The sequence below is a fragment of the Eurypyga helias genome, unplaced genomic scaffold (genome assembly GCF_000690775.1).
Source record: "Eurypyga helias isolate BGI_N326 unplaced genomic scaffold, ASM69077v1 scaffold22907, whole genome shotgun sequence".
Taxonomy (NCBI): Eukaryota; Metazoa; Chordata; class Aves; order Eurypygiformes; family Eurypygidae; genus Eurypyga; species Eurypyga helias.
The window spans coordinates 2483-20047 of record NW_010261477.1 but is presented as its reverse complement, the minus strand read 5'-3'; the positions used below and the strand labels follow the sequence as shown (position 1 = coordinate 20047).

At 39.3% G+C, this 17565-nt stretch overlaps 1 protein-coding gene across 1 annotated transcript; it reads left to right on the top strand.

Moving 5' to 3' along the window:
• Positions 1 to 1216: 1216 nt before the first annotated feature.
• LOC104512424 (E3 ubiquitin-protein ligase MARCH1-like) lies at positions 1217 to 14875 on the top strand (the record flags this gene model as incomplete). The annotated part of the gene is made up of 2 exons (XM_010155394.1): positions 1217 to 1404; positions 14695 to 14875. Coding segments are annotated over exons 1-2 (369 nt in total), but the record flags the coding sequence as incomplete, so codon positions are not given.
• Between the last annotated feature and the right edge of the window lie 2690 nt (positions 14876 to 17565).

The following is a 17565-nucleotide window of genomic DNA, read 5'->3' as shown; positions in this document are numbered from 1 at the left end:
TACAAAAGCTAGAAGATTATTTTCATGCAAAGGCACCGTTCTTAAGTCCCACTAAAGGCAAAAAGATGCACATAGTGGTGACTGTTTCCAAAAGATCTCTGCATGAAATACAGCAGATATTAAGAACCTTGGATAAAACTGAAGTGTCAGCAGGTACTTGCTGTATTTATTTATTTTGCTTGTACTGTTAGTTTTCAAACTGACACCACAAAAATGTCTGTGAAAGGTGAGCTAGAAATAATTTTAATTATGGACTTTACATGTGGCTGAATTTGATTTGCTAGTACAAAAGCTTGGGATGACAGCCTTTACATGTCCCTACTATTTGTACTTTGTAATGTTGCCTAATGTCATCCTTCCTCTGCACCTGGCACGTGATCTTGTGGAACCCCTAGGCTTATAGTATTTTGCCTCCATTTGATAGCGGTGGTCACAGTGGGATAGGGTTGCTTACTAAAAGCTAATGCTCTTATCAGCTAAAGGACAACCATAGCATTAAGAATTATTTGTACTGAACCCTCTCCCCACAATACTGTACCTTGTGAGTGATCCTGAGGAATCACAAAGCCTTGGATTTAGATTTGGATTCCATACAGCTATGCTGCCAGTACACTGTGAGGCAGATTGAAATGGTTTGCTGTTAACACCTTCAAAATACAGAAGTATTGAGCAACTGAGTCTAGAACTTGTAGCAGCAAACTTATGAGCAAAATGTCACGTACTAAACATGTTGTATACCTCTCCTGCTGTTTGAGAATGTGTTCAGCTGTGTAGAGATGCAGCCTGCACTTTGGTCTTCTCCAGCTCATCAGTTTAACATATCTGAGCTCTTCTAGAAGATCTGATTGCACTGAAAACCTTTTAAAACATACTTTAATTTTCTAGCTGTTCTGTTAGTCCACTCAACATAGGTTAGCTTTGTGCTCTTCATCATTCAGCATAATGTAAATGCACTTCACTCCATTTTGAAAGGAATCATCATGGTTGTTTGATTGCATGAAATAAAAACAACATCCTTTCCCATCAGACATTTACAGTAGATCAAAAGCAAAATGAAAATTCAAATGTTGAAAGCTGCTTCCTCAAACAGCGACAGAAAGTAGTCATGAGCAAATGAGAGCTGAAACACTTCAGTCTTGTTTAGTTCCACAAATAGGTTTTGCTTTTGGTCAGGCTTCCTGTATTTTGTGAGCTTGCATGCATTCAGCAGTGCGCTATGAACAGCAGCAGCAATTTTAATGTTGTCATCATGTGGCAAAGCAGTAAAATATCTGCAATGTATTTCATGGACAAAGACTCCAAACTATCTAATTTATTTCAACAGGCAAGCAGTCCTACAACAGGAACAGCACCCAGGAGTCAGTCACGGTTGTCTGTCTGCCCTTCCACTCAGGACATTTGTAGGTATGTGCTGAGAAAAATATACATGAGTCTGGCTGATACTTGTTACTTGTTGTCTTTATTAAATAATATGTAGCTCTTGCTTCTGCTTAAAATTATTCATAATTTACATAGACTTTAGTTTTCTTTTGATTTCCCTTTGTTTTTGTTCTCTTTTTACTTTGGTTCTGTATTTGCTTTACAGTCTCATGTTTTTCTATTAATATTCATGTACTCATTTTCATCCTTTTTTTTGATTTCTCTCTTTCCACCCACCCTTACCATTTCCATCCCTTTCCTTTGCTTACTGCTTTGTCTAGATCTTCTACCTTGCATGATTTGTCAGAAGATGAACTTGAACATGCAACACCTGTCATGGTGCTGACCCCTTCTAATAGGGAGGCTGGTAGGAAACAAGTAAAACGAAGGTTTAGGCAGAAAAGAGAGACTGGAGACAATGGTGAGCATACAGAAAAGCAAGGGAAGGGGAATGTCTGTAAATTGCATCCTGAGCCTGCAAGATCCAGCTGGAATACATCTGATTCATCATCATCTTCGGATGAGAGTCAGTGGGCTCAGGCTAGGAGGAGAGCAAGAGAAAAGGCCAGAATGCCCAGGAGGGGGAGAAGGAACAATAGACCATGCGCTAACCAGGACGGGTCTGCAACCAGTAATGCTGTTGAACTTGTCACCTTGGGGGCAGTGGGGAAAAAGAAGCAAGAGATATCTGACCCTGAGAATCCTACATTAAACCACCGCCGAAGAATGGTTCCAAGGCTAAAGGAATCACAGTCTTCAGCATCGTCTCAGGAAACAAGGATTTCCTCAAAAAAATGTGGGAAAAGCAAAGGCAAAAGCTACTACAGAGATCGTCAGCCCGCGACGTTCCTTAGACACAATAAAGACACGAAGGACTGCTTTGCAGAGGCAGGCTCTGGCAGTGATGCTCTAGCAGCCCCAGATAATGCATCACCTGCTGGAGCAGGGCCCAGTGTGACTGATGCTGTTCAGAAGCCTCCAGTGTTGTATGATGACTGGTCTGATGATGTAGAAGTATGCAGGTTAGTCCGTAATAAGAAAGATCTAGCATTTTTAAAAGGAATTTCTTACCACTGTGGGCTGTGTGCCCTTCTCTCGACTGCTTTCTACCACTGCTTCTCAGTAATCACCTGCTAGGCAGGCCATATGAAATAATACCAAAGCCTTTGCTACAGAGGAGTTAACATATTTCAGCTGTCACGCTTCTCTTATTTAAAACCAGTAATAATACAAGGGGACCAAATGTTTTTCTTTGCTTCCTTTTTCTTCATGAAGGTGGACACGCTGTGTCCTCTGGCAGAGTATTAGTGTGTTTTATATCTCCAGCCAGAGGCAGAGAATGAGGCATAGTGCCAGATAACTCAGTACAATGGGATATGGAGTTTTTCCTCCTCCGTGGTCAGTTCAAATCCAGCTGTCTCATTTTTCATGAACTGACACAAAATAAATTTATTGTTTTGATCCGGTGTCCTCTAGAGCTGCTGTTACCACAGCAATCTGGTGGATGGTGATGCAAAATAACCCCTCCAGTCAGACCCATGCAAGACCTTGCACTGCTCAGCACTGAAGATGTAGGGGCTGTTGTTTGGTACTCATCACAAGGACTGGAACGATACAAAGCGTGATTGGAGAGAATAAGCTTTATATAAGCTCTGGTGAAGAAAAAGCAACACCAACAATTCTCTCTAGTACAGAAGTTCAGGGTTCTGGCAGTCTGATACACTGAGTGTGAACCACACAATCAGAAGGTGAGCATTTTCCCCTGGAAATGAGAGGAAGCTGGCCACTTTTGAGGTGCTGTCGGTATTTGGAGTAGACAGCTGGGTGGCTTTGAGTTACTTGACTTCATAGTAAATGAAAATGCACCATCCTTTAAGTTCAGCAGAACTGAAGCAAGTATTTCTTTCCCCCCTCCAAACTTTTGTGCTAGCACTGTCATCTGCAGAGTGTAAATGAGGATCAGGCTTAGTTTCTTGATATGGTAACCCAAGACTTCTCACTTTTCTTTGCTGGGAAGAAATTTGCATGCAAATGTAAACACAGTCAGAATGAGGAAGTTCATGATGCCACATCATACACTTTCACAGTATACTTCAGCCTAGAAACACACTACAAAGATCCTAGTTTTAAAAAGAAAAAAGATAATGTGCATGCATTGTGCTTTTTTCACAGCAGGAGATATAAGCCATTACTAACACAGTTAGTGCTGTGTGATGCATTTTTGAAGGACCTGAGGTATGGCTAGGTGGTGTGATGCAGAGATGTGCACAGATAACTACTTCAGCAGCTTCAGAGCTGTCTTAAATTTCTGAACCGCCAAGCCTGTGTGTATTCAAGATCCAGTGTACCAGGCACAGTACGTACATAATAAGGCCATTTAATAACTGTTAAGAATATGAGCTATCCAAAACCTGACATACATTATTTCAGTATGGGTCTTTATATGGACTTAAGTATACTGTGTTAAAAAAAAAGAGAAAAGTCAAAGTTTTGTCATCGTCTCATGTAGATTAATTGTAACTGTTGCCTAAGTCCCCAGACTTAGACTTTGCTTTCAGATGGAAAGCGGACTCCAGTCTTTTATCTGTCTTCTCAACCCATTCAATTTTATTATAGTTATTCAGGCCCTTTTTGTAAGAGTTGGCGCTTGGTTCAAGGATGGACTTTTTGGATGTGCGTGCAAACTTTCCAGCTAGGCTCTTGTTTAGTAGAGGAAGGTTGAAAAGTTCTGACAGGTATGTGTCCCTAGGCTTGCTATCAGTGGAGGTGCTCTTTGAACAACCAGAATGAAACTCAACAGAGTTGATAACTTGGCCTGCTGTGTAAAATTTGACAAGAGAGTCATAACTGCATTACTGTAGGAACATTACAAAATCAAAAGCATGTTAATTTTTCATAGCTGATAAATTGTCTTAATCAATATGCAGACAGCTGAAGAAAAAAGAAAGCATGTTTTTAATACCAGTCCAGTTTAGACTGTCGTTTCTGTTTTTTCGGGACAGGTCCGTGCTCTTAGTTGACTCGTGATCTGTGGCATGTTTGTCTTCAGATGCAGAGTCTTGCTTCTGAAACAAAAAAAGAATGATGTTTCAGTGAAGCTGTGCACATACAGTAACCATTTTTCTGCATGAGAAATAGAAAAAGGATTTCTTTGTGATGTTTATTCTAAGAATGGAATTAACATAGCTGGTTGTGATGTGGAAAATTCGTTTTGTTGAGATGTTTCTTCAAGCTTTTCATCCAGATATTTCTGTCTTCGAGTTGATAAGACAAAACTGGCTGAGAGGAATGGCTCTCACCTAGATGGGATGTGTAGAACCAACAGAGGAATAGGAATCTTAAACATCTCCAGTTATTGTGCCTTTAAGTGTTTGGGTAGGCATTTTTTTTCATTTACTTCCTCATGAATTACTGGCAGTGGAACACATTTATATACGCACATAAGCCTATAAACAGTTTCCTCAATGTGCATTTAGCCGCATAAGTGGGAATGTGACAGGACATGAGCTACCCTAGCATAAGCACATTAGTCAGGCGGATAAAGTACAGTACCATGGTGCAATATATGCTTCAGCTGGTCTTAACGAAGGCCTCCTGGTCACATCAAATGAGACATTTCCCCTTTCAGTGTCACTGCTTCTGTTTCCAAAATGATGAGGAAATGACATGACATCAGTGAATGATCTTTACAATCTCTTCCCTGAACATACTCCTTTCATCTGGAGTCCGTTAGGAAGCAAGGTTTCTGCTTCTGCGATTAGGTACCACTATATAAGTTCTGGCCATGTTGAGTTGTTTTGGCACCTTTTTTTTTTTTTTTTTTTTTTTTTTTTGGTGAGAGTTACGGGGTGGGCTTTCTAAATCCTGGAGTTGGATCTCTCTTTTCTGAAGTTGCCCTGTAGCTGAGATTTTCTTTCTATATACTTTATTCTGGAATTTGCCATATGCCTTGAAGCACAACCTCAGAAGTATCTTCCTCTGGTCTGTATGAGGCTAACGGGGGCTTTGTGTATTGACTCCAATTTAATATTATGGTATTTTTATTATTTATGATAGGAGAATTGAAATATATTTTGTGTTTGACTAGCTATGCTTCTGGTGTAAGGCCTTTTTGTAGCACTGATGTAGTAATTTCAGCAACAACACTGAACTGCAATGCTGTAAGCTGTAAGAAACCATACACACAAATAAGATGGAGTTTCTCACTAGGAAAAAAATGCATATCAGACGTAGAATTTTTGTTTTATTGAACTTCATGACTGACTCTGTATGCAGTGAAGTAAAGTAAGGCTGTCATTTGAAGGCGTCGGTCTCTTCTCTCAGGTGACAAGTAATAGGACAAGACCAAATGGCCTCAAGTTGCACCACAGGAGGTTTAGATTAGGAAAGATTTCTTCATCGAATGGGGTCTTCAGGCATTGGAACGGGGTGCCCAGGGAAGTGGTTGAATCACCATCCCTGGAGGTATTTGAGATGTGTGGATGAGGTGCTGAAGGACAAGGTTTAGTGGTGGTATTAGCAGTGTTAACAGCTGGACTTGATGATCTTAAAGGTTTTATCTAAACTAAAGGATGTTTCTAAGAGTAAAGAAGAGTAGGGCAAGCCAGAAGGCTGGTAAGAATTAGTAAGGGAGGTGATGTAGTTGATTCATGAGATCTGCAGAATCTACTTCAAGTAAAATTTTTTTAACATCAGCTTAAAAAGCTGGTGTATTTATTAAAAGGCCATTATAAACTTAGGAAAAGACTAATATGGGTGTTGCTATGTGTTAACACAATTATAAGTTGTTGTTGCCCAGAGAAGCTGTGGATGCCCCATCCCTGGAAGTGTTCAAGACCAGGCTGGATGAGGCTTTGAGCAACCTGGTCTAGTGGAAGGTGTCCCTGCCCATGGCAGGGGGGTTGGAACTAGATGGTCTTTAAGGTGCCTTCCAACCCAAACCCAAATCTTATGGTTCTATGATAAATAGGAAGAAATAGTGTACATTGCACTTGACAAGAGGCAGTATTGTTATGTGGTTTCCCACTGTGAAATCAAGTGTTGTCACAGGGGTAGGTTTGGTTTTTTTTAAAAATATTATTTACCAGGACCTGCAAAATTAGTATCTTGCATGAAAATTCTTACATCCTGAAATCTTCTTGTAATAGAGTGCTCAAAAAATCGGAAGACAAAGAGCCTCTTAGGAGAAACCAAGTTCTCATGGACTTCAGTTAAAAAGAGAAAGGGGAACAAAAGATAGATATGTAGGCTCAAACACTACCACTGAAATTTAACGCTTATTTTAAATATTTATACTGAAGCCATGAAGTTGGATCCAGTAAATAATTTAAGCTGTAGTGCAGAATACATAGACTTGAAATACCATCCAGAGCTCTCTAAAATCACTGAACACTGGAGGATGCTGAACTGCCAAGACTGTAGTGTTTGGCTGAAGATGTTTCTTCCTGGGATGTTAGGGTCTTCCTTAAGGTCTCAGGATGATACATTCCCTCATTACGAGTCAAATCTCCTCACCCCCTCCTTTTAAAGAGTTATGACTGCTGTTTACTTTCCTGTACAAAGCCTTCTTTTGCAAGGTGACTTTCTGATAGGAATCTTCAGCTTTCTGAGGAATCTCCTGCTCTGTATGATGGTCTAGTGGTTCATCAGTCTTTGAAGCAGCATTAAATCCTGGTTAATTCTACTTTCTGCCTGATGGTTCAAAGCCCCATCTGTCACCTCTTTAGCCATCTGGTTATGCAGCCTCTTTTGGAAGATCTCTATGATTCAGAAAGATGCAAGGAGAGCCGAAACAAGGCAGGCATGTCTTTGCTGTGGTTAGGGTCACTTAACTGGCGGAGGACTAAGTCTTGGTTTCTGCTTCTTTCTCTCCAAACTTATAATTATTTTTCATTCCAATAGGTGAAATGGCACCACTTCCTGCTGGAAAGTTTGGGTGAGAGGAGACCGTTGGTTTTAAGGGTCCCGTTATTAAATACCTAAAGCTTGCATATGTTCTGTAGAGAGTTTAGTTACTTAAAGCTTTGACTTTCACTAGGTGGGTGGGAGGAAATCTAAATCCTTTTTTAAGATGCAGTCTCTAGTTCTCTGAACTGTGTTATGTGCAGTAAATCTTGTCTTAGGTTGCACTGACAGTGCGTCTGAGGCAGGAATTACTTGTAATTCCTTAGACGGTTAGATATTCTATTTATCACCTAAAATGGAGGATTAATAGAAGGACGAGAAATGTTGACAAAATAAAAGATTTAGTGTGCTTTTGCTAATGTTGTTTACTCTTGGGCCTCTTACAAATTCTGATCACGTTTGCAGAAATCAGGGGAAAGCTTTACCTAGACCATTACGAAATTCCACTGGTGTGGTGCAACATTTTGAAAATGTTTTTTTTCCTCTAGTCAGATAAAGGCAGCTGAACGTATAGCATAATGGGAGGGCAGGGGTGACAGGGAAGAGGTATACAAATTGATTATATTTGGTACAGAAAATTAATGTGCTTCATTCACACTGTGTTTAAATGGAGAGGAAGACCAATTTGTCATTTAGATTACTTTGTGTTTTAACAGTGGAAAGAATCTAAACAAGATTTAAAAAAAAAAAAGAAAGGGAAACATGGCATGCTGCACCCTATTGCAGGGTGAACATATTTAGTGAATTTACCTTCTTTTTTTCTTCCAAATGATAGATTATGCAGTAGCAAAGTTTGATATGTTTCTGTTTATGAATGAGTTAATTATTTCCTGTGAGTTGTCCATCAAGTTATTTGCTTCACTTGTAAGTTCTCACTGTCTAAAAACACTGTAAGCACTTCATAAATTGTCCTCCTGTCCTTTTTTGGACAGGGGGGCAGTTTTCTTAAGATTATCAGACATTAAAGACAGAAATTTTGTGTATCCTTTTGCAAACATGTGGAATTGTTTCCTTTTGGTCCAATTAAGATAACCAAGGACCTCATGGTATTTTATGCTGGCAGCTAATAATCCTCACAACCAAAAATCAAAGCCAGGGATTCACTCCAACATTTTCAAGCTATGCTGTTTCTCCCTGACTAAGCTTCCTTTAGTAGCAGTGAGATGTAGCAAGGAGATGTACCCACTGAGCAGGGTAAGAATTTATCTTTGCAGAATAATTATGAGTCCAGGCATGCTTTTGCAGTGAAGGTCAAGATATTAACTGCCTTTTCAATCATTTCTCACCAAAAATAATATTTTTTGAGTAGGTTTTCTCTTCCTTGAGCATATTCACATGGAGAAGATATTCCCCCTTTTATGAGGGAGATCTGTTAAAAGTTTGAAAGCATTCCTATTCTACCTACATCCTGAAGAAAATGAGAGTATATGGGTATTGGGCATCTGCATTAGTTTCATTCACAGTGCATAGGAATTGCAAATCACAGTGGCAGTAAACATGTCACAGCTCCTCCTAATTTTGTCATCCATTAGTGCTTTACTTCAGACAAGGAGCCTGCTTTTAAAGCACATCTGACCACCTTTACTTTTATCACAATCTAGACCACACTGGGGATCGGTGTCAGGGTTCTCAGCTGTATTCCCTTTGAGTGAAAGTGAACTGAGACACATTTTCTGGTCCAACCTTTAATCAATATCATAGAATCATAGAATGGTTTGGGTAAGACCACCTAGTTCCAACCCCCCTTCCGTGGGCAGGGACACCCTCCACTAGACCAGGTTGCTCGAAGCCTTGTCCAGCCAACCCCCACCAAGATGTCCATGATGTAGATACCTGTTTTTTAGCACTTGCTGGGTTCTTTTTCAACAGAATTGAAAAACTACGCTTGCACTGCAATACTTGTTAACATAGACATAGCTGTATAGCACCAAGGAATGTTAGAGAACAATACAGTTTTTACACAATTATGGCATTTATAGCCCTTAAGCATTATCATGTATCATCATTACTAGTATGCCCATGCCCCTGTATGAGTTGCATATTTATTAATGAAGGTAAAATGTAGCCTGGTATATTTTTACAAAATACTATAAAAGCTATCTGCTCTACATTGCTGTATCAAAACCCTTTGTCTGCAAGTAATGGCTCAAAACCCTTGAAAATTTGATTAGGTACAGAGATGCAGTGCCAATCTAATATGGACTGAAAGCGGTCTGGTGGTGCAGAATTACTGCAAGACTGCAAGCTCTCCTCCACCAGTGCTGCGTCTAATGACAATGCTCTTATGTGGCGTGAAGCACAAGTAGGGACAGGCTAATTCATTCTTATCCTTAATCACCTCCCTTTCACAATAGTCATCCATGGAAACCAGCTGTGCAGATGCTGTCACACAGGAGCACTTGCCAACCGCGTAAGGGTAGAGCAGTAAGTTTCACAATACACACAAGACTCCTGCAGAACAAGCACGTTCTATACTTCACTACAGCAGCTTAGAAATTGGCATAGATTCTTAATTACTGAGGAGTAAACTGGATTAGTGAAAGACAGGTTAGGATAACTGCTGTTTTTCCAGTGCAACTCTTTAATGAGAGTAAAATTGTTACCTTGCATGTGAAGGAAAAGCTACAAACCTGTTGGAATCTCTCTGTATCTCTTGCAATAAGCAGCTCAGATAATGAGTAACCATCTAGATTGTAATTTTGATTGCTATGATTTTGCTAAACTAAACCACTGTCAGGAAAACCTGCAGATTTTGCATGTGAACTCCTTGCTTCAAACTGATTTTAGTTGGCCTTTTAAACTGAGATTATAAAAGAAATGTTTGTCCGTATGGAAAAACAGTCTTAATATGATGACAAGCGAAGGACAGTCATCCAATGTAGATCTTTCTGGTTTTCTGCAAATCAGCCTAAATTCAATTAGCACATAAATGTCACCCAACTAGCCTCACATTTTGTACTTCCCTTCCTGCCTTTTACCTTTTGCAATGAGAGGACCATGGGAAACAAGAGAAAATTGTTCATAGTCATGGAATTAAAGATGCTGCAACAGTACAAAATTCTGAAGATGCTTTGCTTTTGAGTCCTTAGTTTAGCAGCATCTCTTGATTTCAATCCAGTAAGGAATTTCTCTCATTTATGTTTATATATATGCTTATGCTATCAATAGCTCCTTTGTATTCCTTAAACTACTAGTAACTTTATTTACTCCTTTTGCATACTCATTACAGTACAAAGTTCAATACATCACATAAAATTTTTCAGAATCATTTGAATGTGCCTTGAATGCAATTATTATTTGGAACAAAAAGAAATTCCAAAAAGTAATTGTAAAATGTTCTCAGTAAACTTCTTTAACTTTTTATTTTTACATACATCTTACTCTAAAAAATTTTCTAAATTGAACTATTCTGTTTCTGTTTGAGAATTGGGTGGGAACATACAAGAAATCTGCAACAGTTTTTGTATGAATTATGCAAAATCTTTCACAAAGTCTAATTATCTTTTCAGTTTAGCGTTTTTGATTTTTTTCCCCTGAAAAGTGGTTTTTCTTTTTGCTAATTCATTACATTTTAAGTGAACCTGCTATTTAAGAACAGCCTTTACAGAACTTTTATGGATTTTTGTCTGATATATGCACAGAGTTGGCATAAATTTCTCTGTTTGGTACATCTGTGTGCTGAAGTTTGTAGAAACAATGCTGTGCTAGAGAATTGTGTGCTGGGTAATAAAATACTGGCATATAAAGCAAAAACTTAAGCATGGCTGCACTGTTAAATTATTATTTCATAAAGTTACACAGTGAGCTTTCTCTAAAGAAAATTATTCTGTGATCTCAATGTGTAGGGGTATGTTTGTAGGTGTATATCACACACACACTCTCACAAAATGTTTGTGTATCTGAATTAGAAGAACATCTTATAGCTGATATATGCTGTGTTTTCTGGTGTACTCAAGATTTATAGAGCAAAAGCTCCTTTGGAGCTTGGTATTCATCTTTTCCCCTAGACGAGTGAGGTCCTGTTCTTAGGAAGGAATCTTTAAAGCACTAAGCTGTCAAACCTACCAAAAAAAAGAAAAAAATTATGCAGGCCCAATTTGTGACTATAAGGGGATACCAACTAAAAGGATTTGATCAAATCGCTGGCTGACTTTCCTCCCCTCCATTTCCAGATAGTCAAAAGTATTGCTCTATAATAAAGTCCATTTATCTACTAAAGGACTAGAAAGTTGAGAAAAGCTGAGTACATAAATTCCGCAGGTGTGTCTGAGCAGCTGAAACTGCAGCCATTAGCTGTGATCAGTGCTGTACTACACCTTGTAGATAAACCAGTACAGATTTAGCAATTTTTTTTTTCTTTATAGTGGTGAGTGGTTTTTTTTTTGTTGTTGTTGGTTTGGGTTGGGTTGGGTTTTTTTAATCCAGCTAATTTCTAATGTAAGCAGATTTTACTCTCAGGATAAGGTCAGCCTTGTAAAGTGTCAGTCTGATGGGTGAAAATTTTGAGCAGTTGTGATCATGTAAAAATAGGAATGGTAGTTCTCTCTGCCTCTGACTTGGTTTAGGTACCACTCTTATCTACACAAGTCTATGCTTTTATCCCTGCTTCGGTTCTGTTTGCACAACATATTTTTCAAAACCGTTATTTACAGTATGTTTTCTGTAATTTGTAATAATGATGACGTACATGATAGATAAATAAAGCAAAGGGCAAAGACACACAAAATTCTGATGCAGTACCGCGACTCTGCACGACATGACAAGTTATCTGGCTCAAGCATCTAGGAGGAATTTAAGCAGCTAGCCAACAGTCTGTTTCAATGGCTGTCAGGCACCCATGTATCCTTAAAGACTGTGTTTGTGAGTTTAGGTAGCACAAATTTTTTCTAAGCTAATTTCTTCTGGCTAATCAAATAATGAAGAGCTAAATTGCACCAAAGAGCATTCAAGCTAATGAAAACCATGCCTTTGGTTATTTTCTCTGGACTTTAATTATATTTGAAGTTTGGTTTTATTCTCATTATGTATTTCACTGTCAGCAAGCCAGAAGAGGCCATTAATTTAGTTGGAGCTTCTGTATAATGTAGGTTCTTAACGTGACCCTGTTATTTGTATGTTTAGCTTCCGACCTCTATACAATGAAAGCATAAATAGAATGTATAATTGATACATACATAGTGCTTTTGTGTAAAAGTATTTCTACTGAAGAATACTTCATTTCAGATTTGCAGTGTCACTTTATTTGAAGATCCCAGTGGAGTTTTAGTCTTGTATTTTAGCTTTTAAAATAATTTTAAACAATTCTGGCAGTATTAAAAAAAAAAAAATGTCTCTTGGGGACCTAGCTTAGTTGTCTAATTTCTAAATAGTTTAAATGCTAAGCCTGTAAAATAAATTATGTGTAGCTTCAATTTAAATGAACAAAGAATACTAGTTTTCCTTTGGGAAATAGATTTAATTTAGAAAGAAAATGATGGTTTTTATGTAACTCTCACATGGGAATGCATTTGTTAGCAAAACAGCTATTCGGTACTTGGAAAATTTAGTTCTGCGTAAGCTCCAGGCTCAATAAGAAGTCAGCATATAGCCAGTTTCCATTTAAGAACTAAGCCACTGGTGCATCTACCTTGGCTGAGTAAAGAAAAGACTGTAAATTGAGTTCTTGTAAAATGTGTCCCAAACAATGAATGTGGTTTTTTTCTTCCCTCCACTCCCCTGGGATGTAAGATGCTGTACGGGCATCATCGCAGATGCTGAAATCTGGCTTTTGTGTACAAGGTTTCCAAAGCTTCATTCTTCTGTTAAATTTATTTATTTTTTTTTTTTTTAGTCTCTTTCTATATATCCAGGAAAGCAGCTTTCTTCTGCTTTTCCATTGTTGTAGGTTCATCTTCTCAAGGCTACACCATGGAAGAACAGTGAAGCAGCTGGTTTTGATCCACAGATCTTTCATTTAGACGATGAAGTTTCCTCCTCCCCTGCTTGCAGACTTGGCAGCCTCAGAGCCGGCCTGTAGCACCACAGGATGTCTTTGCCAAGCCGCCTCCTGACGTATGCTGGGTGCTCCAGTGCTGTGGAGAAGGTCGCCCTTCTTCCCCCTCGCTGCAGGGACCTCCCCAGCCTTTTTCTTACCCCAGGAGCGACGTGGCCAGTGTTTTCTGCATAAAGGGGAGAGTTATTCCTCAGACCCGTTCAGACTCTTCTGCACACACAGTTCTGAGCGTGCCTTTCCTAAGGACTAGGGTTCTAAGCACTGTTTCGTTTGCGTAACACCAGGATCTGTGCTGTTGTTGCTACTTCTCTATTTTGAAATAACATTTCTCAGGGTTCAGCTCCCCTCACCCCCCAGCCCTTACACGCCAATTTGACTCTTAGGACATTCACTAAGGGAGGATGCTTTGTTGTGTAGTTTCTGGGGTGGGGATGGGAGGGAGTTACTCTTGGCTGAGTTGAACCTCCTTCCCTTTGGGTGTTCGGTTAAGCCTTCTGACGCTTGCCAGTAAAGTTGTCATTGGTTCCGATGGGTGAATGTTTTCTTGATATGGATCAGGAGTCTGTTTGGAAGAGGGGAAGATCACCAAGACATGTGATAAGGACATTGGATATGTGCCACAGAAGAAAACCATCAGATTGTGATGTTAGGACACTGATCATTTTACACAAAACCACACCGTGAAAAGCTCTGTATCCCATTACAAGGTAACAACAGTTCTGGCACCAGCCTCTACCTTAGGTTCTGCTTACAGCTGTAGTTTTTATTTTCCCACAGAACACAGATATCTGCTTCAAAGGGCCAGTAAAAAATGAAAGAGAGGAAGGACCATGACTTATTAGCACTTGCTTCCTAAAAACTGTGTGCATGTGTGTATATGCCACGCCATACACATGACTCCAGAGTACTCAAAACTGTTCTCTTATCCTTTTAACCTTGTAACTCCAAAGAGGCATCCCAGGAGTTTTTTGTGCTTTTCAGACTAGATATTTCCCGTTTGGGGTTAGATTCTGCTAACTTCGTGTGTTTTATTGGCATTACTTACAGACCAAGAACTACTCGACCCTTTAACAATAAGAGCGAGCACTGGTATTTGTCTTAAAGGTTTTGCCATGCACAAAAGGGAAAATTAGTGTTACTTCTATTGATCCACCTTCAGGCCACATAGAGAATTCAAAGAGAAATATCTAAGTGAAGAGAAATTACTAAGTGACAGTAGGGAACAAGGAGTATGTTCCAGGATCTCAATCTGAAAGGTCACATACCTGGCGTTTTATGAATGTCAAGCCCGAAAATGAAAAAGCAGCGTAAATAAACAAGTGCCTTTGCATCGCTGGTTGGAAAGTTCCCTCACTAGCTCTTGCTGTCCTTCCTGTCAGGATCTGTCACTGTGAGGGAGATGATGAAAGTCCCCTCATCACGCCGTGTCGCTGCACAGGGACCCTGCGCTTCGTTCATCAGGCCTGCCTGCACCAGTGGATTAAGAGCTCAGACACGCGCTGTTGTGAACTCTGCAAGTACGACTTCATAATGGAGACCAAGCTCAAACCTCTTCGGAAGGTATGGTGCTTTTCAGTTCAGCTGTACAAGCATCAGATGGCCAGAGTGGCTGTGCAAAGTACAGGCGCTGTTAAAGAAACATCTGCCTGTCCGAAATGGCTTTGTATTTACTGTTGTTGAATTGGTCCCAGAGATTTTATTTCTCCGCTTAAGTTAGTTAATTTACAGCAGCAGACGATTCTGACTAAAGACCCTGTTTCAGCACTCATGAAATATAAATGCACAAATAATAGTTTTTTGTATTTAGGATGTTCAGCTTTCTGTTATTTCCCTGATCTGCTTATTTTTTAAACCAAAAAGAAATCTCACTTATCACATTTTACTCCTGAATAACACAGGCCAGTTCCCCCAGTAATTTTTACAATGAGCCCATAACTTCTGTTTGAGAATGATGCTTATACCAATGTGGAGACAGCAATTATGAAGTAACACAGTCAAATTTATTAGCTGCATCTGTTCTAACTGTTACACTTGTGGGCAAATTAATCGCTCACATGTTAAGATTAGTTAATGGAATCTAAACTGCAGGGCGACCTTGCATCCTGAAAGTCAAATGTATGTTATCTGCGCTCATCTGTTTTCCAGGATAAATCAATTTAACGGTACACGGTTTGTCAGTATAGGGAAGGTGAATGAAGAGTTTGTTAAACATATGTGGGTTGTGTTTTATTTGGAGTGAATCATTTCTCCTCTCATTTTTCTCTACAAGTGCTCTCATCCTTTTTGGGTTTTGTTGCACCTTTGCAGTTTGAGTCAATCTAGAACAGAGCAAGTTTTGATTTAAAATAAATTTCAGTGTGAGAGCCCTTGAAAACATGTAGAAACTATTAGCTTACAACTAGTATATGCGTATGTAGTAGAGTTTTGATGGCAAAAGACGTTTTGTATTGGCAGCTTTGCAGACAAAGGAAAGAAAATTAAATTACTTCTCATTTCCCATCAGAGAAATTATCTAGTAAGTCCCTGATAGTAAACCACTTTTGAAGAGAGAATTGGGATTGATTTGACAAACAAAGCTTGTGATAGGAAAGGACACAGTTCTCAAGTGCCAGGTAGATATTGCCAGGTAGAATGGAAATTGAACCTGATGTAAATGAAAACCTGATGGCTAGCAACTTAATTATATTGTCTTAATTTTTAGTAATTGCAGGTACATTTTAACTACTATGACAAGGAGGAGATAACTGTATAAAATTCCCTGCCTGTAGCGTATTTTGGGTTTGCATTTTTTTTTCTGTATACATGTTCCTATTTTTAACATGAATTGCTCTAAACTTCCATCAAACAAATGCACTTGCAACAGCCACTTTTCCCAAGAGAATATACAGATATTAGTATTTTTAACAAAAGCCTTTTCCTGATTGTGTTAGATAATAGAACATCTTTTAAAAAAAATGGAGTTAAGATGTATGGCATTCAAGAAGAAAAGGAGCGAAAAGTGTGCATAACTGTTGGTATCAGAAGTAGGCACTTTTAACTCGTCACTGCCCCTTTTTTTGTCAATTGAAAGAAATTAATGGAATACTTATAGACTTAGAGCGGTAATGTAATTCCTGCAAGTCTGCCACTTCTTAATTAACTTTATTCATCTTATCATTGGTTCTTGGGTAAGTTTTTGATGCCCAACATAGCAAAGATGAGCCGCTTTTTTCAGACAGGGTTTTTTTGTTTCTGCTGGAAACAGTACTTAAATGTAGTTTATCTGCCAAACAGTAAATGCATTATCCCCTTCAAAGTGCATTGCTCACAAATATTTGTCTGTATAGAATGGACCCAGCACCTTACAATTAACATCCACTTCAGAAAGAAGAACTTGGATTTTACTTTCATAGTTTCCTAAGTTTCAAAAGTTACAATCAGTTAGCCTTTCTGCACGGATAGCGTTCAGCTGTGACACCCTTCATGCATTACATCAAACTAACCGCAGCATTCCTAGTAAGTGAGTGTATGTGCCATCACTGCCATCCTTCACAAATTCATGAATCACTAAAAAGTTTGTGAGAAGCTGTTTTGTAAACCCAGCATTCTGTGAGCTATAGCAAAGACAAAGTAAGGAAGGGAAGAGTGATCATAAACAGACCTGCCTAACTTTCCACCCAGACATCTTTATAAAACCACTTAAAGTGCTGTTTTGTCAAATTTATTGCAAGCTTTTACAGAGCCGAGAACCTCAGCTGTGGGGCATTTCCTAGGAGCCCAAGTTTTCAGAAAATGGCATGAAGATCTGTTACGAGAGCCCAAAGGGCTGTGGGACAGGCAGCTCCTAAAGCTGAAGCTCTCCACAATTCTGTCTACATGTTGCAGGATCTGAAAAGCACTACCGGCTTTAGGCTTTCCAGACTTTGAGAGTTTTAGGTTTTGCTAAGGCTTGGCTATGTACCCAAGAGCCTTCAGTCTCTAGCACTAAGTCCTGACTGATAGCAGTGAATTAAAATTTCCCAAATGCCTGGAATTCTCTGGTCATAATGGCAGTGACATTGTGAGCAGTGGCAGTTATATCAGAAATCACAGAATCACAGAATGGTTAGGGTTGGAAGGGGCCTTAAAGATCATCTAGTTCCAACCCCCCTGCCGTGGGCAGGGACACCTTCCACTAGACCAGGTTGCTCAAAGCCTCATCCAGCCTGGCCTTGAAGACGGCCAGAGATGGGGCATCCACAGCTTCTCTGGGCAACCTGTTCCAGTGCCTC